This window comes from Muntiacus reevesi, chromosome 4, assembly GCF_963930625.1.
Source record: "Muntiacus reevesi chromosome 4, mMunRee1.1, whole genome shotgun sequence".
Classification (NCBI taxonomy): Eukaryota; Metazoa; Chordata; class Mammalia; order Artiodactyla; family Cervidae; genus Muntiacus; species Muntiacus reevesi.
The window spans coordinates 31,392,480-31,419,169 of record NC_089252.1 but is presented as its reverse complement, the minus strand read 5'-3'; the positions used below and the strand labels follow the sequence as shown (position 1 = coordinate 31,419,169).

At 43.5% G+C, this 26,690-nt stretch overlaps 1 protein-coding gene across 3 annotated transcripts in view; it reads left to right on the top strand.

The window, feature by feature from the left end:
- The first annotated feature begins 5,025 nt into the window (after nucleotides 1-5,025).
- LAMA3 (laminin subunit alpha 3) overlaps nucleotides 5,026-26,690 on the top strand; it is a 247,400-nt gene continuing 225,735 nt past the window's right edge. For all 3 annotated transcript variants that reach the window (XM_065932447.1, XM_065932446.1, XM_065932445.1), the window contains exon 1: nucleotides 5,026-5,554. In XM_065932447.1, the coding sequence (XP_065788519.1) occupies nucleotides 5,276-5,554 (279 nt within the window). In that variant the 5' untranslated portion in view covers nucleotides 5,026-5,275. The remainder of the gene's footprint in view (nucleotides 5,555-26,690) is intronic.

The window sequence follows — 26,690 nt, the reverse complement described above, 5'->3', positions numbered from 1 at the left end:
CTTCTTTCTTGATACTAGGGAAATATTTTGCAACAATGGCAAGGCAAGTTGCATTTCTAAGTTAAGATCTGAAGGACAGAGTTATGCATGAATCACTTCTGAAGTATTAAGAGGTCAGCCAAACCCCAAGTTCACTGTGTTAGTTTGGGTTTGTTTACCCACTTCTTTGCATGTCTCTCACACCCATCCCTCTAGAGCTAAGTAAATCAATATCTCCTCCTGTGCTCGGGATACTTCTGCAGCTTTCACACCTCACATGGGTTTTCCCCCAGGGTCCTCCTAGGAGCAGGAACTGAGAATCAGCACGTCTGGGTCCTGTTTATTATTCCTATTTTTCTTAAAATGTAGGCAAGTCATTTAATTTCTTCAAGCATCATCTTTTGCCATTAAAACACAAGAACCCCATTTTGCCTTAAAAACACAAGTGTGCCTTCTATTTGCTGCCTTAGTATTTAAAAGCACTTACTCACACGTTTCTTCATTTAAACTTCAGAGTGACCATTCTGCTCTCCCCCAGCCAAAGTGTCATCATTCCCATCAAATCTCCCATATCTAGAACTATGGAGTATTGGTGCTCCTGGGGTATTTGTTTTGGATACATGGTCTTTTTTTGATTAACTAATTATTTGGCTGTGTAGGGTCTTAGAGCACTCAGGATCTTTGATTTTCACCGTGGCATGTGGGATCTTTAGTTGTGGTGAGCAGGATCTAGTGCTCTGACCAGAGATTGAACCCAGGTCCCCTGCAGGAGATATGCAGACTCTCGCCACTGGACCACTAGGGAAGATCCTGGATACACAGTCTTTAGAGAGACAGTTTAACTAACAAATATGAACTTTATATGTGTAGCTTTTATTTGTTCACCTTTAAAGCTGTTCTCAGTGGCAAACATACCTATTGTGCTTTGACATCACAAAGTTATTTTTAAATAGCAATGACAGTGTGAAGTCAAGGATATCACATACTATCTGACTAGGTAGGGACTGTAATAAAACATATCAAAGAGAAATACTGCCATGTACAATACAGCAATTTGTGTGTCATGCTCGTAATTGTTGCCTTTTAGAGCAAAATACAGGCTTCCCTCATAGCTCAGTCGGTAAAGAATTTGCCTACATTGCAGGAGACCCGGGTTCAACTCTTGGGTTGGGAAGATCCCCTGGAGAAGGAAATGGCAACCTGCTCCAATATTCTTGCCTGGAGAATCCCTTGGACAGAGGAGCCTGGCAGGCTACAGTCCATGGGGTCACAAGAGTCGGACACGACCTAGCAACTAAACCACCATCATCACCAGAGCAAAATACAAAGTTCTATGAGGAAGAAGTGCTGATTTGCATCCACAGATGGTCGATTCTGCTGCTAGGGGTTCTGACCTCAGAGGCTCTCAGTGAGCAGGCCTGGTTTCATGGGGAGTTACTGGCTGGGTAGAGAACAGTGTCGTCAATGTAGACTTTGCTTTCATATTTGCATATTGATAAAAGAATTTTGGAATCTTAGCTGTTTGTTGAATATTTTCCTTCAGATAATCTTGTATGGAAGGACATTATAAAAAGAAAGTAAAATCTGTCTCAATTTCTCACAATGTTCTTTCATCAATTTAGATAGAACCACACCACCTCAGTGGGACTATTCCAGGCAGTGCTGGGCATTCATTAATTTATTAAAATATGAATGTTCTTATTAGGGCAAAGCAGCATAAGTTTATGACTGGAAAAAATTTTAAAATATAGACATAGCAAAAAGAATATACACAAAGTCCCTTCCTTCTATCACATCAATTCACTCTTGAACATCTTCTTGTGTAACTTTCAAAATCTCTTTGAATGTGCTTTCACATACACATGTATGCACATGCACACATTTATATATACTTTTATATATAATGTATATTTCAGTTCTGCAAAAATTCTTTTTTAATAATGGTTGTGTTAAGATGCAATTCATATACCATAAATTGACTTTTAAAGTGGATGGTTCAGTGTTTTTTAGTATTAAAGTTGACCTTTGAACAACGTAGGGGTTAGGGGTGTTGACCGTACCCCCTAGTCAAAAATTCAAGAATAACTTTAAGGTGGCTTCTTATATCCCCAGTTCTGCTTCAAGGACCATGTAGTTGGAGAAGGAAATGGCAACCCAGTCCAGTATTCTTGCCTGGGAAATTCCATGGACAGAGGAGGCTGGTGGGGTATAGTCCCTGGGGTAGCAAAGAGTCAGACACAATTTAGCAACTAAACAAGTATTGTAGTAACTATTTATTGAAAAAAATCCATGTGTAAGTGGACACTTGCAGTTCAAATCCTTGTTATTCAAGGGTCAACTGTATATTCACAGAGTCGTACAACCATCACCTCTATCTAATTCCAGAACATTTGCATCATTTCTCCCCACCCCCAGAAAATTCCCATATCCATTAGCAGTTACTCCCCATTACATATGTTGACCTTTTGTGTCTGGCTTCCTTCACCTAGTGTAATGTTTTTCAAGGTTCGTCCATGTTGTAGCACATATCAGATCTTTATTCTTTTTTATGGCTAATGATATTGCATTGGATGGTTATACCACATTTTGTTTTTCCATTCACTAGTTACTAAGCATTGAATTTTCACTTTTTGGCTATTATGAATGTTGTTATGAACACCCACGTACACTTTTTTTGTGTGAATATTTTGAATACAGGCTTAGGATTGTAATTGCTGGGTTACAAGTTAACACTGTTTAAATGTTCAAGTCTTGCACTTCTTAAATTTAGTCCTAAGACTTTTATTCTTTTTGAATATTGTAAATGAAATGACTCTTAATTTCATTTTTGGGCGGTTTGTTTCTAGTGTTTAGAAATACAGTTAATTTTTGTACATATGTATTATTTTACATCCTTTCTTTTTTGTTAAAATATCGTGAACATCTTTCTATGTTAGAAAGAATACTTCTATAACATCATTTTAATGACTTCACAGTATTTCACTACATAGGTATACTGTAGTTTATTTACCTGGCTCCTTACTATTGGACATTTAGGTTCTTCTAAGCTTAAAACTGCTGTGGCCCAGGTAGCACTAGTGGTAAAGAACCTGCCTGCCAATGCAGGAGACATAAGAGATGCTGGTTCGATCCCTGGGTTGGGAAGATCCCCTGGAGAAGGGCATGGCAATCCATTCCAGTATTCTTGCCTGGAGAATCCCATGGACAGAGGAGCCTGGTGGGCTATAGTCCACAGGGTTAGAGTCGAACACACCTGAAGTGACTGAGCATGCAAGCTTAAAACAATTATAAGTTTCTCTGCTAAGTCCTTGCCATTAAATCTTAGCAAACTTCCTTAACCATTTCCTGTATATAAATCTATACAAGTGAAATTGTTAAGGCAGAATATATGCAAGATGAAGTTATTTGCTAAGCACTGCAAAAATTGCCCTCTTGAAAAGTTATATGGTTTTCATTTCTATCAAGTGTGTTAGAATTGATTCTTTGAATTCTCTTCAACTTTGTTTTATAATAAAGAAAAAATATCTTCACCAATTGATAGTTGAAACCTGAGTCTTACTGGTGTTATGTTTGCATTTCAATTCTCAGAAAGGTCAAATTTTTTTCATATGTTTGTTAGCTTGAAGGATTTATTTTCCTGTCAATTGTTAGATTTCTTAGCCCCTAGTTTTCAGCTTTCTTGAATTATTTTGTAAATGCATTTTATATATCACAGTCATTAATCACAAGTCATTTATGACATACATTTTTTCCTCCCTCATTTGTTTCCGACTTGTTCTGTTTTCTTTTTGGTGCACACTTTTTTTTATGTAGTCAATTTATCAGTCTTTACAGTTCTGTTATCCCCACAAATCCCTTTCTCCTTTTTGTTTTTGAAGAACATAAGATTAAATAGACATGCTTCCTTCCTACTACAACCTATCCCAGTGTTTAATAAATATGCTAGTTAGTTCTCTCTCCTTTCAACTGTTCCATTTTAATCTTCATCTCAATTTTTGTTCCAGGTGCGCTCTCACACCCTACCTTTTTTTCCTTCTCCAACTTTGGAAGCTCTAGCTCTAGTCCTTCTTTCTCAAGGCACTTTTGCCGGTCCTGGCCTGCAGCAATGACACTCTCCTCCAATTGTTAGAGGGCCTGTGCCATCTCCTTTTTGGTGAAGTGTCCTGTCTACTAGACTAAGAAGCCTCAGCCCCAGGAGATGGGAGGTTATTGTCCTCTACCCAGAGGCCATGTGATAGCTAAGAGCATTGCTGTTTCCTGTAAAACACAGCAGATGGGGGCGTCTGAAGGATTTTCCCCAAGGTAGGTTTGTTTGTTGTTGTTCAGTCGCTCAGTCATGTCTGACTCTTTGCAACCTCATGGACTGCTGCACGCCAGGCTCCCCTGTCCTTCACCATCTCTCCCAGTTTGCGCAAATTCATGTCCATTGAGTCAGTGATGCTATCTAACCATCTCCTCCTCTGCCACTCCCTTCTTCTTTTGCCTTCAATCTTTCCCAGTATCAGGGTCATTTCCAGTCAGTCGGCTCTTCATATCAGGTGGCTGAACAATTTCGGCTTCAACTTCAGCATCAGTCTTTCCAGTGAGGTGGCTTTACAGCCCAGCAAACTACAGCCTGCCCTAGTGGCTGTCTTTAAGTTGTATACCTTCGGCCACTCCCAGTTCCCTTGGAGCGCCTTTGATCCCACCCTCAGGATGTGTCTGCCACGCTATAGATCTTGTTGGCGCCCAGTGACTGAGAATTGACGGGACTTGTCCTTCGACTACTGAAACTCGGAATGGAACAACTGAAACGGAACCCACAATGACTCTGCTAGAGGTTCTGCAGGCGGTGGCAGCTACTGTCTCACCCCGTTCGCTGGAGCCTCCTTGCCCCTAGTCCGAGGTCCACCTAGAGGCTCCGGAGAAGCGGGCTATCCGATCTCTGCCCGGGCGTTGGGAAGGTGGGGCGGTCGGGGACTCCCTTCAGCCGCGGGGGTGGGAACCCGGACACGCCTCTGGCCCTCCCCGCCCGCGAAGTTTGCAGCGCGCTGGCGGAGCCGCAGTCTTGGGCCGGGCCGGGGCCGGGCGCTGTCAGTTCCTGGTCGGGCGGGTGCCCGCTGCGGCCGCCGCACGTTCCAGCCCGGAGGAGCCGCCCCCTCGCCGCCGGCTCCCGGCGCGTGGGGCGCGGGCGCGCATCCGCCGCCACCACCCACGCCCGGGCGGCGCTCGCTGGTCGCGTGAGCATCTTTCCCGGCACCGCGGGGTCCCCAGCCCCTCCGCGGGCCGCCCAGCCAGGAGGACCGCGCGCGGCGGGATGGCAGCGGCCGGGCGGGTTTGGGACTGGGCACCGGGGTCGGTGCTGCCGCTGCTGTCGCTGCTACTGGTGCCGGCGGGGTGCGCGGCGGCTCGACAGCCCCCGGCCCCGGCCCGGCTCAGCCTGCACCCGCCCTACTTCAATCTGGCCGAAGCGGCGAAGATTTGGGCCACCGCCACCTGCGGGGAGCGGGAACCCGGGGGCGCGCGGCCCCGGCCCGAGCTCTACTGCAAGTTGGTGGGGGGCCCCACCGCCCCCGGCAGCGGCCACACCATCCAGGTAAGGCCCCTGGAGACCGCAGGGTGCGGCTCCCTCTCCGCGCGGGGCAGCCACCCTGAGGCGAAGGGGTCGGACCCTTTCCCTCGCACTCTCTTGGCGGAACTCCTGCGGGGGTCCGCGACCCCCGGAGGTGGGCGCGGTGCCCCGGAGTGATCTTGGGGAGCACTGCTCTCCGGGACAAGCCGCTCGGGGCCGGGATGGGTGAAGCGCGCGAGGTGAAGGGCCGAGGTTCCGTTTGGGCAAGCCCAGGAGAGAGTCCGAAGCTGCACTCCTGGGGTGGACGGGAGCGTGGTCCTGTCCTCCTGCATCCGTCACCCAGGGAGCGCCCGGCCGAGCCTTGAGTCCCCGCGGGCCTCACCGACGCCCCTCCGTCCAGGTCCTTCATCTTCCTGGCCTTATGAAGATAAGTTAATAGCAGTTAGATCCCCTGGTATATTTAAAGAGAGAAATGTTCGGGTTATATCAGTATCACCATTCCGGTGTCACCAGAAGGACGCAGCTCACCTCACAACCTTAAGTGTTGCCACCATCCAGAGTCCCTGGGGCGAGTGGAGCAGGTAGAGACAACGGTGCTGAGTCCGTCAGGCTCTTGTGGAAACACCTGTGTAGATGCCACTGTCACTGGCGCTTCATCAGCGACTGGAGCGGTGCCAGGTCCACGAACGTCACACTGCTCTAAGCACTGATCAGGTGAAAGGTTAAGAAATGCGGCTACTTCATAGAGGACGCTTGGATTTGAACCCAGTCCTGACTCTAAATCCTCTTTACCAACCAAGCTGGTCGCTGCCTCCCTCCCTCTCTCTTGAAGTATTGCTGAGTAAAGTATTGCCGGAAGAGGGAGTAATTTAGGAGTTTGGGCTCCAAAAGGAAAAGAGTATCATTCGTAGGCTAGATCTGTTTTCCAGACTTTTGACAAGTTGTTGAACATGCAGTATATTCTTATGAAATAGATGCTAATTTGTTTATAAGGGATATGCATGTATGACATTAATTTGTGTGTAATATAAAAATAGAAATAAAAATGCTTTTAATTTTACTAACAGCCCCAAATAATTTTGCTTTCTCTAAATCCTTTATTTGTAATTGTGTATAACTAGTTATAAATAAACAAGTATGCAAATATTAATCATATATAATTATTTTTGATAAGTGTAGTTTAGCAGGATGATATAGCCATTCAAAGTTGGTTTTACATTCATACTTGAATTTCGTGGTTGTCGTCACTGAGAAAATACCTCAAAAATATGTAAGTTCAAATGAAAACTACATTGACTCTTGAGTTTCAGAGTCAGCTGCATAATTTGCAGAGTGTATTGCAAAATGAAATTGTGGAGCTGCTAGTTCAAAAACTGAAACTGCATTTCAGTTCAGTTCAGTTGCTCAGGCGTGTCTGACTCTTTGTGACCTATGAACTGCGGCACGCCAGACCTCCCTGTCCATCACCAACTCCCAGAGTTTACCCAAACCCATGTCCACTGAGTTGGTGATGTCATCCAACCATCTCATTCTCTGATATCCCCTTCTCCTCCTACCCTCAATTTTTCCCAGCATCAGAATCTTTTCAAATGAGTCAGCTCTTCGCATCAGGTAGCCAGAGTACTGGAGTTTCAGCTTCAACATCAGTCCTTCCAATGAACACCCAGGACTGATCTCCTTTAGGATGGACTGGATGGATCTCCTTGCAGTCCAAGGGACTCTCAAGAGTCTTCTCCAACACCACAGTTCAAAAGCACCAATTCTTCTGCACTCAGCTTTCTTTATAGTCCAACTCTCACATCCATACATGACTACTGGAAAAACCACAGCCTTGACTAGACAGACCTTTGTTGGCAAAGTAATGTCTCTGCTTTTTAATATGCTGTCTAGGTTGGTCATAACTTTCCTTCCAAGGAGTAAACATTTTTTAATTTCATGGCTGCTGTCACCATCTGCAGTGATTTTGGAGTCCAGAAAAATAAAGTCAGCCCCTGTGTCCACTGTTTCCCCATCTATTTGCCATGAAGTGATGGGACCGGATGCCATGATCTTAGTTTTCTGAATGTTGAGCTTTAAGCCAACTTTTTCATTCTCCTCTTTCACTTTCATTGAGAGTCGCTTTAGTTCTTCCTCACTTTCTGCCATAAGAGTGGTGTCATCTGCATATCTGAGGTTATTGATGTTTCTCCCAACAATCTTGATTCTAGCTTGTAATTCCTCCAGCCCAGCGCTTCTCATGGTATACTCTGCAAATAAGTTAAATAAGCAGGGTGACAATATACAGCCTTGACGTACTCCTTTTCCTATTTGGAACCAGTCTGTTGTTCCATGTCCAGTTCTAACTGTTGCTTTCTGACCTGCGTACAGGTTTTTCAAGAGGCAGGTCAGGTGGTCTGGTATTCCCATCTCTTTCAGAAGTTTCCAGTATATTGTGATCCATACAGTCAAAGGCTTTGGCATAATGGATAAAGCAGAAATAGATGTTTTTCTGGAATTGTCTTGCTTTTTCGATGATCTAGCGGATGTTGGCAATTTGATCTTTGCCTTTTCTAAAGCCAGCTTGAACATCTGGAAGTTCATGGTTCACATATTGCTGAAGCCTGGCTCTGGAGAATTTTGAGCATTACTTTACTAGCATGTGAGATGAGTGCAATTGTGCAGTAGTTTGAGCATTCTTTGACATTGCTTTTCTTTGGGATTGGAATGAAAACTGACCTTTTCCAGTCCTTTGGCCACTGCTGAGTTTTCCAAATTTGCTGGCATATTGAGTGCAGCACTTTCACAGCATCATCTTTTAGGACTTGAAATAGCTCAACTGGAATTCCATCACCTCCACTAGCTTTGTTCGTAGTGATGCTTCCTAAGGCCCACTTGACTTCACATTCCAGGATGTCTGGCTCTAGGTGAGTGATCACACCATCGTGATTATCTAGGTCGTGAAGATCTTTTTTGTACAATTCTTCTGTGTATTCTTGCCACCTCTTCTTAATATCTTCTGCTTCTTTTAGGTCCCTACCATTACTGTCCTTCATTGAGCCCATCTTTGCATGATATTTTTCCTTGGTATCTCTAATTTTCTTGAAGAGATCTCTAGTCTTTCCCATTCTATTATTTTCCTCTATTTCTTTGCATTGATCACTGAGGAAGACTTTCTTCTCTCTCCTTGCTATTCTTTGGAACTCTGCATTCAAATGAGTATATCTTTCCTTTTCTCCTTGCTTTTCTCTTTTTTTTCACAGCTATTTGTAAGGCCTCCTCAGACAGCCAGTTTGCTTTTTTGCATTTCTTTTTCTTTTCAAGATGCAGTGATAAAGCATTAAACTAAGTGAGCAGCCTTTCTAAAAATGGGACCCTGTGAGAATTAACTGGATTGTGGTACTTGTACTTCTGCTCCATCCTCCAATTATTCTAAAGCTTTTTTTTAATGTAGAAACTTGGCCAGTATATGTTCATTTTTAAAGTGGAATTCAGTACTTCCTGGTAGGAAGGTGTTGTGTTTTAATGTTATAAACAATGGATTCAAAGTTCATTCTTCTCTTGGAAAATATTGAAATATGTTAGAAAATTCCATTTCTGTGTTTTTAAAATGTACAAATGTAAGAGCTTTTAGAGTAACACAGTTCCATCTTTTCAGCAGCAAAAGATGACACATTTCCAAACACCTATTTTTCAAAATTCATTCCAAGGATGCATTTCTTTAGAACAGTATTTACTTTTTCACATATTTTAAAAACAACACACTTTCTTTGATGTGACAAAGTGCCTCTGTTGTTTTGTAAATATTTATCAAGTAGTTTGGCAGTAAAGAATCTGCCTATATTGCAGGAGACTCAGGAGATGCCAGTTCGATCACTGAATCAGGAATATCCCTTGGAAGAGGGCATGACACGCACTCCAGTGTCCTTGCCTGGAGAATCCCATGGACAGACAACACGTCGCAGAGTCGGACACAACTGAAGTGACTGAGCATGCACATATTACTGGCAGTCACTGATCATCCCAGAGAAAGTCCGTCAATTTGGAACTTTTGTGGGAAAAAAAAAAGTAACTCAGCTTTAAATTTAAGAGGTCTTGTAAGTACTTTTTCATGAGAAAACCAATGAACCTGTGTAGCCAAAAGAATTTCTTGATCACTCTCCTTTTCAGTACAATGTTGTAACTCTTCTGCTGCCTAGAAGAATAGAATCCACCTGTCCATTTAATTGAGTGCACGTAAGCTTCAGGTGCCCTGAGCAGGTAATAGCCTGGTGGAACAGAGCTCTCCTCTTGTGAGCTCTCCTCTGTTCCTGGTGGAACAGAGCTCTTGTGGCTAGTTGACTTGTGGACTCAGTGAAGGCCTGTAGGCAATATGTTGTTGTTCAGTCATCCAATTCTGTTCAACTCTTTGTGACCTCATGGAGTGCAGCATGCCAGGCCTCCCTGTCCCTCACCATCTCCCAGAATTTACCCAAGTTCATGTTCATTGCATCATCAGTGATGCCATAATATACAGAGGCAATCTGAATATTAGGAAAATTGAATTACTTCATTTTAGGTAAACCAAACAGTTTGAGTATTCCCTTCTTGCACCCCACTGGATTGCCTGGGACACCCAGCTTTGGAGAGAACTGTTCTAATTGTGGGAAGAGTAAATGTAAGGAGGAGAGAAGGTATCCAGGAAATTTTTAGCTGGTTGTTTGTCCACAGCTTTGCCTAGAAATGGGCCAACTCTCATCCTCCTCAGCTGGTATTTTTATTGAGTGTCGTATGTTGCCACTACTGTTTTGAGAAGTACAGACAAGTCATGTTTCTTGTTCTGACTGAGTTTCCATAATAGATGCTTAAACCTGAGTCCACAGGCCTAGGTAGAGTAGGAAGTCGCTTCCTGAGGTCACTCAGCTGACTGCCTTTCCAGGCCAAGTTGTAGCCTGCAGGAGGAGAACGCTGTCTGGTATTAGGCTTATGCATCTCTAAAAATAAGGGGTGAGCAAAAGTGCTTTCTGCTTTCAACGTTGAGGGCTTGAGCAGGTGCACTGATGACTATTGTGAGAGGATCTAACGTAATAAGGAGAGAAACATGTTGGAGATGAGAAGGAGAAGGCGAATTCCAGAAGCTGGACTCTTAGACAGTTGTTCTGGCTCAGTGTTAGTAGCGGCTGGTGCAGACCTTCCTTTCAGAAAAGTGAGGTGTGGTGGGAGACAGGTGGGGGAAGGGGAGAGAGATTAAGACTAATCATTTGGCGGTACCTGAGTGATAGTCATCTTTTTAAATAAATATTTATTTCTTTATTTGACTGCATTGGGTATTAGTTATGGCATGCAGGATTTTTAGTTGTGGCATGTTATTTGCAGCATGTGGAATCTAGTTCCCTGACCGGAGATTGAACCCAGACCTCCTGCGTTGGGAGTGTGAAGTCTTAGTTATTAGACCACCAGGGAAATTCCAGTTTTGGTCTTCTTAAATCTGCTGACATACAACTCAAGCTGGGAAACAGAGAAAAGTTAGTAAAAATAGTTCTATTTTTTTGAAGTCTCTAAAAATAAAATTTGGGGACCAACTAGAGTTTAGAATTTCAGGTCAAAAGGATTTTGCAAAAAAGTAAAAAATGGATAAAAGTCACATCTTAGAAAAAAAACAACAACCCGGGTTTCTGGGACTGATTCTATAATAATAGTAATGCGGATACTTGAACAGTAGCGTGTGTCAACAGGCAGGGCATTTAAAAAGTCTGTAGTTTGTTTGTTGTGTGAAAAATGTTTGCAGTGGTTTTTCTGTACTTAAGTTTCATTAAACAAGATTTTATATACTTGCTACTGCTCAGGCATTAAGTTTTGGTGTTTGAGAGCTCTGTGATTCAGGGATCCTGTCTTGTCCTGTTCCCCGCTGTCTCTCCAGTGCTTAGGATGAAGCCTGGAACAGATTAGATGCTCTGAAACTATTGAATGAAAGGATGGCATAGGGAAGATACAGTTGATGTTAATATAAATGCTACTACTAGGGTTCCTGGCCTCCTTAATCAAGAGAAATTGATCAGAGGCAGACAGGAAATTCAGGCAAGGCTTTATTGGGGCCCGTGCTGCAGCAGCTGGGCAGTGAGAACCAGCAGGCTTCTTTGCTCACTCCCTGGGGGAGGTGGGGGCGAGCTTGTGCCTTATTTGTGTGGAGGGCGGGAGACACACTGGGCTGGACCCCTGGGTCAGGAAGATCCCATGGAGGAGGAAATGGCAACCCTCTCCAGTATTCTTGCCTGGAAAAACTCCCAGGGACAGAGGAGCCTGGTGGGCTACAGTCCATGGTATCACAAAGAGTCGGACAGAACTGAGCGACTGAACATGCAAGGGTGCGTCTAGAGTTCAAGTCAGGTCGGAGGGGTGGTTTAGGTGGTCTCCCCACCACTTAGGTGGTGGTGTGTGCCTCCAGGGCAGGAGTGGGGGGAATGCACTGTACCTTGCTTTTGCTCCAAGCTCTTCAACAGTGGCAGTTGGGTTTTTTGGTCTTTTTGCATCTTTTATCCAGGATTTTCCCTAACTGAGAATGCATGAAGTTATTTTTAGTCCCATATAGTTTCTCTGTATTTTGTCACTCAAGGAGAGGTGTGTCTAGGTGCAAGCATTGCAGATTTGCAGCAAATGGTCTGCACATGCACATCCCAGCCTGACTCTAAAGAGCAGATAAGAAAATATACAAATTAATTCTATTCTGATGAAAAGTAACTACAATCCAAATATGTCACAGTTTGTGCTTTAATTTAATTTCAAAAAAATATTTATTTGGCCACACAGGGTCTTGGTTGCACCATATGGGATCTAGTTCCTTGACCAGGGATTGAACCTGGGCTCCCTACATTGGGAGTGCATAGTTCTAACTGCCAGGCCATCAGGGAAGTCCCTATGCTTTAATTTTAAACATTTACTTACCCAAGGAATGTAAAGACATTATTACTGGCAGCCCTCAGTATCTCTGGGTTTCAAATCCACAGATTCAACCAACTGTGGGTTGGAAATACTAGGGAGAAAAAAATTTAGAAAGTTCTCCAAAGCAAAACTTTAATTTGCCCTTTGCTGGGAACTGTCTGCATAGTATTTACATTGTATTAATATTAGGTGTTATCTGGACGTGATTTAAAGTCCTCGGGAGAATGTGCATACATTATATGCAAATATATACCATTTTATATCAGGGACTTGAACATCTGCAGATTTAGGTATCTGTGGGGTTCCTGGAACCAGTCCTTCATGGATACCAAGGGAGGACTGAGTTTACTGACCTCTGATAGAGATGACAATAAAATGGAAGTGGAAGGCTGTGTTGAAAATATAACCTTGTGTTTGGTTTAGCTTGACATGAGCACTATGCTCACAATGAATGAAGTGCATGTATTTACCAAATATATGATCTTTTAAAAAATTTATTTCTTGTTATTTGAAGGATAATTGCTTTACAGTATTGTGTTGGTTTCTACCAAACATCAACATGAATCAGCCATATGTTTACATAGGTCTAGATTGTTATAGGGGCCCAGTTTGAGTTCCCTGAACCATACAGCAGATTTCCATTGGCTATATATTTTACATTTGATAATGCATGTTTCCATGTTACTTTCTCCATGATACATCCCATGATCTTTTTTAATTTTTTTAAAATTTCTGGCCACACTGCACAGCTTTCAGGATCTTAGTTCCTCTACCAGGGATTGAACCCATGGCCCCCCCTGCAGTGGAAGCACAGAGTGACCACTGGCATGGGTGCGTCCTAAGTTGCTTCAGTCGTGTCTTTGGGACTTCGTGGACTATAGTCCACCAGGCTCCTCTGTCCATAGGATTCTCCAGGCAAGAATACTGGAGTGGGTTGCCATTTCCTCCTCCAGATCTTCCCAACCCAGGGTTTGATTCCAAGTCTCTTAGGTCTCCTGCATTGGCAGGTGGCTTCTTTCCACTATTGCTACCTGGGAAGCAAGCCCCAGTTACCACTGGACCATCAGGGAATTCCCAGCAAACATATGATCCTGATTTTGTACATTGACAGTTCAACATATCTTTTACATGTTCTTTCAATGCACTTAGATTTAATCTGAATGGTAATGATAGAGAAGTACACACACCTGAATTATGGCTAAGTACAAGCATGCTTACCACAAGCAATCCCAGTTTGTGTGTGTGTAACTTGGACTTATAGTCAGTTATAAACCGGAAAACTTCACCAAGGCTCTGTTTATAGACCTATTGTGAAAGAGAGCCTTTTGTTAAGTTCAACAAGGGCCCTTTCCTTTGTGAAACTGATGTGAAAATTTGGGGACATCTAAGACATTTACTGCTAATACTCTTGCTTGGAAAATCCCATGGACGGAGGAGCCTGGTAGGCTGCAGTCCATGGGGTCGCTAAGAGTCGGATACGACTGAGCGACTTCAGTTTCACTTTTCATTTTCACGTATTGGAGAAGGAAATGGCAACCCACTCCAGTGTTCTTGCCTGGAGAATCCCAGGGACAGGGGAGCCTGGTGGGCTGCTGTCTATGGGGTTGCACAGAGTCGGACACGACTGAAGCGACTTAACAGCAATAGCAGCAGCAAGACATTTACTGAGTCCATTGATATGATTGTAATAGTCACTAATAGAGTTATTTCAATACTTCAGACCAATGATTATGGTAAGCACTTGAAGGACAAATAATCTTTTTTAAAAAAGGATTTTTCTAATAGCTATTGTGTGTTTGTGGACAGTAGCCAAAGTTTAGCAGTGAAAGTTTGAGTACAACTCGTTTGAAGGAAACCTAAGTGTTTTTCTTCTGAGAGCCAAATTCACTCACTAGCAAAGGAGTGTGCAGACGTGTCTTCTCAGCAATTTAAATTTGTTACTCAAAACATTACAGATTACTGGGGCTTGTGGACCTTCAGGGTGAAGTTAGAACTGGAAATGTCCAGTCCTTGAATTGTTCAGTCCTTGAATTGCAAGATTTCACTTCATGCTCTTCTGTGGCATTGAGAGTGTGGATCATTTAATCTGATAAAATCATAGGGAAAGGAGAGGACCAAAGGTTATTAATTTTAGCCCCTTAGTTATAAGAACACTGTACCTAAACCATTACAGAAAGATAGCTGTGTGTTTTACATCTTTAGTGTACATATGAATGTGAAAGCTACCAATCTTATTTGCATCTTTTCTTAAAAGTAGATTGGAGCATGTAAGTCATTTTTAACAGCTTTAATGAGGCATAATTTAAATACCATAACATACATCCATTTAAAATGTGAATTCAATAATTTTCAGTAAGTTTTTGGAGTTGTGCAACTATCACTGGAGTCTAGTTTTAGAACATATATATATATATATTTTTAAAAGTCCATTCTGCCACTTTCTGCTTTTAATTGGTAAGTCTAATCCATTCACATTTAAAGGACATTTCTGAATGAAGATATTTCTGCCATTTTGCTATTTGTTTTCTATATGTCATGTATTTTTTAGTTCCTCAGCTTCTCCATTACTGCTTTCTTTTGTGTTTAATTTTTCTAATGTACCATTTTGATTTCCTCTTCATCTCTTGTTCTGTAAGTTTGTTTTTTGATTGCACCACATGACATGTTTAGTCAAGGCTATGGTTTTTCCAGTGGTCATGTATGGATGTGAGAGTTGGACTGTGAAGAAAGCTGAGCGCCAAAAAATTGATGCTTTTGAACTAAGGTGTTGGAGAAGACTCTTGAGAGTCCCTTGGACTGCAAGGAGATCTAACCAGTCCATCCTAAAGGAAATCAATCCTGAATATTAATTGGAAGGACTGATGCTGAAGCTGAAACTCCAATACTTTGGCCACCTGATGCGAAGAACTGACTCATTTGAAAAGACCCTAATGCTAGGAAAGATTGAAGGCAGGAGGAGAAGGGAACGACAGAGGATGAGACAGTTGGATGGCATTACTGACAAGTTTGAATAGGCTCCAGGAGTTGATGGTGGTGGACAGGGAAGCCTGGTGTGCTGCAGTCCATGGGGTCACAGAGCTTGGACACGACTGAGTGACTGAACTGGAATGAACGGAACTGAATGTGTTAATAACTGTTCAGATATCATTTATTTATGTAGGGTTTTTATTTTTAATTTTTTAATAATTTTATTTATGTATTTACTTTTGACTGCATTGGGTTTTCGTTGCTGCAGGGACTTTCATCTACTTGCGGCAAGCAGGGTCTACTTTCTAGTTGCAGTGCGTAGGCTTCTCACTGCAGTGGCTTCTTGTTGCAGAGCACGGGCTCTAGGGCATGCGGGCTTCAGTAGCTGCAGCACATGGGCTCAGTAGTTGTGGCTCTTGGGCTCTAGAGTACAGATTCAGTAGTTGTGGCACAGAGGCTTAGTTGCTCTGTGGCACGTGGGATCTTCCCAGATCAGGGATTGAACCTGTGGCTCCTGCATTGGCAAGTGGTTTCTTTACCACTGAATCACCAGGGAAGCCCAGGACTTTTTAATGTGCTTTCTGGTACCATGAGATGTTCTAGGGTCATTTTTAATTTTCTTTGCCCCAGTGTTGAAACTAACTAGAAAGGTAACCAGAGAGCTCTGTTTTTTAAATTAGTAAGGTATGTAGAAACCAAGATCTGGATATAAGGCATGTTCATTGTTACTGGTATGTCATTGCTTTTAGACCCTTTCAGTGGACAGAGCTAGGAGTTACATATACATCTGTTAATTCCTGTATACACACATATCATATATACACACATTTTTTTTTTATCAGCTGAAAGTAACATTTTGGGGGAGGTAGTAATTTTTTAAGGTGAATTTTGGTAGCAGTCGGGCTTCCCTGGTAGCTCAGGTGGTAAAAAAATCTGCCTGCAATGCAGGAGACCCAGCTTCAATGCCTGGGTTGGGAAGATCCCCTGGAGAAGGAAATGGCAACCCACTCCAGCATTCTTGCCTGGAGAATTCCACGGACAGAGAAGCCTGGCGGGCTGCCGTCCATGGGATTGCAAAGAGTTGGACTTGACTGAGTGACTAACACTTGGTAGCACTAATACATTCTTCTGGACCATAAATTTATTTCCTGCTGTGATTTAAGCTTCCATGAAACCTGTGTTAACTTTTTCTCAACATTCTGGAACAATTTGACTAGTGAGGAAAAAATTTACTAAATGGTACCTCTGACCTATTGACTAAGTGGTTTTAGTCAATAGAGCTGCCTGGTTTCTGCTGTATGCGTAAGCTCCTGGCCAGCGGGGCTGAAAATCCAGCCTGGGCAAGGCTGTATCTGTTGAGAGTCAGGGAGCCTTTTTCTACTTCTCAAAAAAGAGTTGTTTGCATGACCTAGCAGATCCTTGATCAGATCCCTCCTGCCAACAGGGTGGAACCTGCCCTGGGGAAAGCCAACTCACTGAGTCCCATGTGTCCTGCCAGTTTCTCAAATGTCATAAGTGTATGGTATTCTCAGTGGTTTTCCCATCCCGTGCTTCGTTGCTCAGTCTTGTCCGACCCTTTGTGACCCCATGGACTATACAGCCCACCAGGCTCCTCTGTCCCTGGAATTCTCCAGGCCAGGATACTGGAGTGGGTAGCCTATCCCTTCTCCAGGGGAACTTCCCAACCCAGGGGTCGAACCGGGGTCTCCTGCATTGCAGGCAGATTCTTTACCAGCTGAGCTGCCAGGGAAGCCCCCCTCCCATCCTAGATGCTTAGAAAATACATGTGGAAGTAAGAAATGAATATTAGCTTAGAGCAGTATGGGTTTTAATTAGATTTTCAATGCACATCTTAACCATGGGGTATAGAAGTAATTCCCCATTACTTTCATGTTGCACTGTATACTGTGTCCAGGAGTAATACCAAATAAGGTGAGGCAGAATGGTGAACAAGGAGAACAGTCTAGCCTCCCTTCCACGCCTCTCTCCCCAGCCCCCACCCCATTCCTCCAGGTTATCATGGAGCACCAGACTGGGCTCCCCATGCTACATGACAACTTCTCACCAGCCATTCATCTTGCTCCTCTCTTTCGTGCAGAGTATTAATTTAACACTTACCGACACCTGGCACTGTTCCAAAGCACCTTTCACAAACTGACTCCTTAATCCTCACAACAATTTATGAAGGAGGGACTCTTGGCATGCTTATTGTCTCAATGAGGACACTGAAGCCCACAGGAATTAAGTGATTTGTTCAAGGTCACGCAGCTAGTAGGTAGTAAAGCCAGGTACTCTGGCTGCAGAGCTCATGCTCTTCATTTCTTTTTTTAAAAATAAAAAAAAATTTTACAATGTTGTGTTGGTTTCTGCTGTACAACAGTGCAAATCAGCCTTGATCCATTGCCTCCCTTCCGCGTCTCCCTCCCCACCCCCCGTCCCATTCCCCCAGGTCAGCACGGAGCATCAGGCTGGGCTCCCCAGGCTACTGGACAACTTCTCACCAGCCATCCATCTTAACACCTGACGGTGTGTGTGTGTTCTTGCTGCTTTCTCCATTGGTCCCATTCTTTCCCTCCCCCACTGTGTCCCCAGGTCCGTGCTCTACATCTACATCTCCATTCCTTCCCTGCAAATAGGCTCTTCAATACCATTTTTCTAGTTTCCATCTACATATGTTAATGTACTCTTATTTGTTTTTCTCTTTCTGACCTACTTCACTCTGTATAACAAGTTCTAGGTTCCTCCACCTCATAGTTCATGTTCTTACCTGCCATGCTGTGCTCCCACTGCTGAGCCAACTGTTCTTCCCCCAGAGTTCCAGCCAAGCTCTGTTCCACCTCGCTACAACTCCGTTCATCACCTTGAAGCCATTGATTGTCATGTCTGTATCCTTATTAAATTTTGAGCTTCCTGAGGGTGGGGCCACATTTTCCTGCTATTTGTTTTCCCTGTGGCAGCTTATCATGGACGTGCCATAGATATTTTTTGGACAAACGTTCAAAGGGCAGCCCCATCATAGAATTATCCTGCTGGAGCAACACCTTGATGGAAGTGCTGTTTGAAAAAAAGAAAAAAAAATACACAACTTTCAACAACCTGCCTTTGGAGGACAGATATGGCCCTGGTGTGTTGAATTTCAAAGTAGGGGTGCCTAATGCAGTCAGTGGCTGAGCCCGATGGCTAGGGCTGGGCAGCTAGAAGGGGCAAAGGAGGATCCTTCCTCTACAGGTTTCAGAGGGAACGGGCTTTGCCAATGCCTTGATTTCAGACTTTGAGCCTCCAGAGCCATGGCACGGCAACTTTCTGTTCTAAGCCAGTGTGTGGTACTCTCTTATGACAGCTCCTGTTAGTCCTTTTGGGCTGCCTAACAAAAAAAGAGATTGGATAGCTTCTAAAAATCAGAAATTTATTCCTCACAATTCTGGAGGCTGAGAGATCCAAGGTCAAGTGTGGGCAGATTCAGTGTTGTGTGAGGACCCAGCTTTGCTCCTGGCTGTTGTATCGAAGTCCTCACAAGGTGGGAGGGTGAAGGATTTCCTCAGGGCCTCTTCTTTAAGGGCACTGATCCCACTGTGTACTAGAAAGCTTCATCCTGATACCATCATCTAGTGGGTTACATCTTAACATATAAATTGGGGGGAGGGGGGTGCGGGGCACAAATACTCAATCCCAGGCAGTCACTTCAGCTTTCAACCGGATAACCAGCCTCTGGGTCAGTCAGCAGTGTTTGTTGACCAGCATGTGAGTTATCTGTGTGTGGGAGGGTGGAGGATGCAGGCGTTGCATAGGGCTCTCAGGTGGTTCTAGGGTCTCTGCTTTTGAGACTTTGCAACCTGATAACTCAAAATTAGTCCCTACACAGAATAAGGAGAGCTCTCGGTTGAACAGATATTTAGGGGCCACCCACATGGAGAGTAATCCTTAAATATGAAGCACATTTCAGCGGGACATAAAGTGAGGATTGCTTAACACAGGTGGGGTGGTGGAAGTTTCAGGGCCCCAAATCCCTTATCACATGGAGTCAGTGTTCTGGAGGAGTCCTTTACTAGTCAGGGTCCTGGAGGTAGTGTCGGGAAAAGCATGAGGTGGGGCTGTGAAATGAAAGGCCCAGTTCACTCTGTCCTGGGATTGGCTTTGCAGAGGTTAAATATGACTGAAGGTTTGTGAGAACGAAAGACATTGGCGGCAAAGATTTTATGCAAAGGAACTTGGGTGACTGATAAAATTTTAAAACGGTGAACAAAAGAGTTCAGGGCATTGGGACAATGAGAAAATAAAGTAGTAAAGAGTGTACTTATTTCATAAGGACATTAATAACTGAAATGGAACTGAGAGGGAAGCACTTGGTTGGCAGACTGAATCAGATCAAGGTCAGACTCTCTTCTGAAGACACTTTCTGGCCCTTAGCAGCTCAGTAGTTGGTGGCTGGATGAACAAATTATGAGAGAGACCTGCTTTCATAAATCTAGGCTTTGGGATGAAGCTCTAAAGAGGAAGTGCTTCAGGTCTGGGGTGTTATGTGGGCAAGCTTAAGTGTGGCCTGGCCCACCTCAGAAACCTGAGTTTGTAAGCAGGCCACTTACCTGAAACCACAGGTACCAAGTGGTCCTTTATTGCCAGTGAAATGCCAACACTGTGTATAGGGAACAAGAGAATGGAGGGAGAAGTAGAAGGAAGAAGATTTTATGGAAACTGTTAAAAAATGGGTTTTACTTGGGCACTGTTGGTGGAAATGTAAATTGATGCAGCCACTGTGGGAAATAGTATGGAGGTTTCTCAAAAAACTAAAAATAGAACTACCATGCATGCGTGCATCCTGTCACTTCAGTTGTGTTTGACTGTTTGTAACCCTGTAGCCGGCTAGGCTCCCCTGTCTGTAGGATTCTCCAGGCAAGAATACTCGAGTGGGTTGTCATTCTCTTCTTCAGGGGATCTTCCCAATCCAACGGTCAAACCTCTGTGTCTTATGTCTCCTGCATTGGCAGATAGGTTCTTTACCACCGAGCCACATGGGAAGCCCTAGAACAACCATTTGACTCGGCAATTCCACTGCTGTGTATATATCCAAAAAACCCAAAAGCACTAGTTTGGAAAGATATCTATCTGCACCCCAATGTTTATAACAACATTATTTACAATTGCCAAGATATGGAAGCGACCTAAGTGTTGACCAATAGATGAATGGAGAAACACCCCAGTGATTCCAGTGTCGGTGTGATCACTATGGACAGCTCCTCACTGAATCCTCGTGATCACTGCATAAGGTTGGTGGTGTTAGCCCATTTAAACAAAGAGAAAATGGAACCCAAGGGAGACTGAGCAATTTGATTAACATTTTGAAGCTGTGACTGGTGGAGGCAGGATTTGGACCTCTATCATTCTATGGCAAAATGCACCTATTTCAAACAAATTGAAAGAGAAAAAAAATCTCTGGAATTTGTTCTGAGTGGACATAGATTTTGAATAATTGGTGTACATTTTGCAGATATTTGCCTTAAAAAATACATAAATGGAACCAACCTGGAACCCCTTGTGTTTTTTTTTTTTTTTTCCCTCTCTTGAATCCCTTCCTCCAGGAACCCAGCACAATAGCAGGCAAAGCTGCCCCTCCCAGTGGGGTGAAGCCTGTGTGTGGGGGGGTGCCCGCAGAGCTGGGTGCTCTCCCGTGCTCTGTGATTGCCCTTCACCCCACTCTGTGAAGATGTTTAGGTGCTCAGGAAATTGACAAGCCACTTGTCTCACTTGTAGGTAACCTGCCCACGAGCTTCGTGCCTCTCAGTAAGGAGAATGTTCTGAACAAGGTTTGGTGAAGGAGCAACCCCAGGTTTGGAAGGGGTGCGCTCCAGAATGTTCTCCGCATCAGGGCTCCAGCTGGCTGGAGTCTGGTCACTTGAAACCTTGCCTTGAAGGCACATAACTTCAGGAGACTCGGAGGGGCGTTCATGGCAGCGGGAACGTGGTTATCATGTACTGGGCCATTGCTGGATGCCTGTGGCTAGATCTTGCTATGTTTTTGTGCTGCCTGCGGGGCGGACAGCTGAGACTGTCAGACGGGGTGTTCTCCTCAGCTGGGGCTCTTCCCACAGCTGCTTGTGGGCAGGTGTTTGGAAAATCACATAATTGCGATTCCAGCTTGGCCTCATGCTCCATCCAAATCCACGATGGGGCTCTCTGATGCAGCTTCTAGGGCCATCAGGTCAGGATGGATGGTGTTCTGAGTCAGATTCACACATGGGTCCTTGTTCCTACAGGTCCTAGCTGTGTGGTTCGAGCCCCTTCACCTCTGTGAACCTTCACTTCTGTGTCTTTAAGGTTTTTTTTTTAATTTATTTTTTAATTGGAGGAATATTGCTTTAGAATGTTGCGTTAGTTTCTGCTGCACCACAGTGCAAATCAGCCATAATTATGAGTGTTCCCTCTCTCTTGAGCCTCCCTCACCTGTCCCCACCCCACCCCTCGAGGTCATCACAGAGATGGGCTGAGTTCCCTGTGATATACAGCAGGTTGCCACAAGTTACCTGTTTTACACATGAGAGTGTATATATGTCAATATCACTTTCTCCATTCATCCCACCTTCTCCTTCCCCCACTGCGTCCACAAATTCGTGTTCTACATCTGCGTCTCCATTCCTTAAAAAACTAGGAATAAATCTACCATATGACCCAGCAGTCCCACTACTGGGCATATACCATGGGTCCCTCAGTTCTGAAGACTTTGATGCAAACCTAAGAGTGTGGTGAAGATTTAGCAGGAAAAAGCGTGGCGCGTCTCTCCTGGCACCCACACCTTCCCCTGCCCAGTGCTCCATTTAACAGAGCACCTGCTGGTGACATCTTGTGTTTGAGTTACTTCTCTTCTCTCCCACCGAATTTCTTCTAGAGCAGGGTCCAACTCTTGTTTGTTCCTTTGTTTTAACACTAGCATCCAACACAGAGCTCCCCACATTGGAAGCGATCTGGAAAAGTTGAATGAATGAATGATTGTTCAAACAATAAAAGAGAAGTCATGTTAGGGAGTGGTGCTGTAATCAGCCTCTAGTTTCTGAGAACAAGACAGTGTTTGGGCTGTGAATGCAATTGCACAGTCTTATATGTAAGAAGGTTTTTTTTTTTTTTTTTTAATTGGTCCATTTTTAGTTGAAGGATAATTGCTTTACAATATTGGAAAGAGGCTTTTGAATAAGGAGAATGATTTAAAATGTGAGCAACTAGGAGAGACTAATTTTTTCCTGTCTTTCTAAAAATGTGTAGGTCGCTCCTTGAGCCTCTGGGTGAACACTGGCATGTCCTCGGGGGCCCTGCAGTCTTGGATCTCAACTCTCTTTGTTGTTTATTTGAACAGTTTTGTCTCCTTCTCTTCCAGCCTCTTCTATTTGCTATTTCCCACAGGACTAGGCTAATAACAGCCTTGACACAAGTCAGAGGGCAAGTCCCTTGTCTTGTTTATCTTTCAGTATTCTCCCCTCTGTCTGAAGCAGCTTCTGATTCTGCATAGATGGTCTGTACAGGTTTGTTGCCTGGGTGGATGAATAACTGAACACAAAGATGTAAAGAATTCTCTTTGTTCTCTCTCTGTCCCCCTCTTCTCTGAGTTTTTGTCCTTTTATTTATTTATGGTTATTTAAGAATATTTGACCTCAGGCACAGAATTGCATTATGGATTGTTCACAACCCTCAGTTTATGACATGCCTTCATCCTTGGTCCTTTCATGATCAGCCTTAATGTGTATGTGGATGGATGGGTTTTAAATAGTAAAACATGGGACTTCCCTGGTGGCCTAGCAGTTAAGACTCTATACTTGTACTGAGGGGATTTGAGTTTGATCCCTGGTTGGGCAAGTAAGATTCCCATATGCTACGTGGCCAAAAAAACAAACAAAAATACACTCAAAAAGAAGCATAGTTGATTGTATTAAAATGTTCTAGGTCTACAGCAACGTGATTGCATTGTGTGCATATGTTGTTGTTGTTCAGTCGCTAAGTCATGTCCAATGCTGCCACTCCATGGACTGCAGCATGCCAGGCTTTCTTGTCCTTCACCATCTCCCAGAGTTTGCTCCAGTTCATGTCCTTTGAGTCGGTGATGCCATCCAACCATCTCATCCTCTGTCACCCTCTTGTTCTCCTGCCCTCAATCTTTCCCAGCATCAGGATCTTTTCCAACGAATTGGCTCATCACATCAGGCGACCAAAGTATTAGAGCTTCAGCATCATTCCTTCTAATGAATATTCAGGACTGATTTCCTTTAGGATTAACTGATTTGATCTCCTTGCTGTCCAAGGGACTCTTAGGAATCTCCTCCAACACTGCAATTCAAAAGCATCAGTTCTTCAGTGCTCAGCCTTCTTTATGCTCCGACTGTCACATCCATACATGACTACTGGAAACACCATAACTTTGACTATACGTATCTTTGTCAGCAAAGTGATATCTTTGCTTTTAATATGGTGTCTAGGTTTGTCATAGCTTTTCTTCCCAAGGAGCAAGTATGTGCATACATACATATATGTATATATTCTTTTTCAGATTCTTTTCCATTATAGGTTATTACAAGATATTGAATATAGTTCCCTGTATTCTACAGTAGGTCTTTGTTGTTTATCTCATATACAAGTAGTATGTATCTGTTAATCCCAAATTTCCAGTTTATCCTTCTCCCCCTTCCCCTTTGTTAACCTTAAGTTTGTTTTCTATGTCTGTAAATCTATTTCTGTTTTGTAAATTAGTTCATTTGTATCATTTTAGATTTCACATATAAGTGACACTGTATGATATTTGTCTATCTGACTTCTTCACTTAGTATGATAATTTCTAGGTCCATCCATGTTACTACAAGTGGCATTATTTCATTTTTATGGCTGAGTAATATTTCACTATATATATTTTGTGTGTGTATATGTATACATATATATAGGCATACCACCTCTTCTTTATTCATTAGTCTGTTGATGGACCCGATGTTCTTAATTTTAATGTAGTCAAATCTGTCTCTTTTTTTGTGTCAGTGCTCTCTGAGTCTTGTTTAAGAACTCTTTCCTTGTTCTAAGTTCTAAAAAGTTTTCACCTTTTATTTTCCACTAAGAGATTTAAAACTTTTATTTCTAATGTTATGTTCTTAATTCACCTACAACAACACAAAAAGCATCATCTCGAGACTTCCCTGGCAGTCCAGTGGTTAAGACTTTGCCTTCTAGCGTAGTGGTGGGTTCCATCCCTGGCTGAGGAACTAAGATCCCACATGCCTTGTGGCCAAAAGAGATAAATGTAGATTATAAGCATCCACATCCTTGGAAGAGATTTGTTTGTATCATGTCTCCTTATAAACTTCAAGGAGAAATAATTTAATTAACGTTACCAAGTAATTAAACTGGTAAAATGATTTCTAGGGAGAAAATGGGAAAAATAAAAATCACTGAAGGGAAAAATACTCATAAATGTTAAGATGTCCTAGCTTAAACAGTTGTTAATTATACTTTTGGGGGGGCTTCCCAAATGGCTCTGGGTAAAGAATCTTCCTGCAATGCAGGAGAGCAGGAGACTTGGATTCATTCCCTGAGTTGGTAAGATCCCCTGGAGGAGGGCATGGCAGCCTACTCCAGTATTCTTGCCTGGAGAATCTCATGGACAGAGGAGCCTGGCGGGCTACAGTCCATGGGGTCACAAAGAGTCAGACATGACTGAGCGACTGAGCAAAGCACAGGTGCTTTTTATTAATAACAGCATTTTGTAGAAAGAACTCAAATTTATTTTTGAAAAACCCTGAGACGCTCATTCCTTTATTGGGCGTCTGTGACGTGCTGGGCTGAAGTGATGTGGGGAAAAGCAAGTCACAAGGCCTCTGACCTCATGAACTGATGGGACTGCCCACCCCACAGTGCTGTTTCTGGGTTACAGGAGTCTCTTCATGTAGGGTCAAAGATAAAAGATTTGTATGTAATTTATCATAACATATGAAAGAACCCTCTGTAACACATTCGATGAACGCATTTGGTCATGCATTTGGCTTCACCCCAGGATCAAATTTATCCTTGAACATTGAAAAGTTACTTTCCAAGATGTTCATCCAGGGCAGAGCTACCCTTTTAACACGGCACATTCCTGGGGAGGCTATGAGTCTCAGTTTGCTTCTCTGTATGTGGACCTTCCTGGTGGCTCAGCGGTGAAGAATACACCTTGCCAGTGCAGGAGACACAGGTTTGGTGCCTGGGTTGGGAAGATCCCCTGGAGAAGGAAATGGCAATCTGTTCCAGTATTCTTGCCTTGGAAATCCCAAGGACAGAGGAGCCTGGCTGGCTACAGTCCTTATGGTCTCCAGAGTTGGACACAATTTAGTAACTAAACAATAGCAACAACAACAACAACTCCTTTTATGTAGTGGTTATACTCCAAGATCATTTAATTGAGGAGCAAAGCATTTCAGTATGTGAAGTCCACTACTGAGTAAGTGTGAGGCTTTAAATAAGTTGAAATATACTCAATATATAAAAGCCTATGATCAGTTTTTTAGGTGGTGCATGCTTAGTTGCTTGGTCGTGTCCAACTCTTTGGGACCCCATGGGCTGTAGCCCTCCAGGCTTCTCTCCATGGGATTCTCTAGGCAAGAATACTGGAGTGGGTTGCCATTTCCTTCTCCAGGGGATCTTCCCGACCCAGAGATCGAACCCAGGTCTTCTGCGTGGCTGGTGGGTTCTTTACCATCTGAGCTATAATGGCACTAAAATTATTCATTTCAGAAACAAAACAAGATAGAATCAAGAGAATCTGTTTACTAAAAAAAGAATAATCCAGTAAGAAGATGAGATGATATCAGTAGAATCAGAATTCAGTAGAGATGACAATATTAAATGAATAATCACTCCAGGTAAAAATGATTTCCCATTTACCTACTAAATGGACTGCCAACTTCCACAGTCTAGCCACATCTCTGCCACTTACCTTTCAGGTGTTGTCTTCCATATGCTCTTGTTTAAATGGGCCAGCTGGCCTCTATGTCTTTGCTGGTGCTGGTTCCTCTGCCTGGAACACCTTCCCAATTGGCTGCTCACTGCCACTTACCAGTGTCCTCTCCATCCTCATAGGCAGCTTAAATCCCACCTCTTCCACCCAGCCTTTCCTGAGCTCGTGGAATATCTAGCACCTTAGGCCCTGGGCTCTATGCTCTTGCCACACCTACCCCCTTGTATTTACTTATATGCTTATCACCTCCACTGGGGCTGTGAGCAGGGCTCCTCTTTGTATCCCTGGGCCTGACACATGCCTTGCAGAGGAGGATGTGAAGAATTGAAATGGATTTGCTGA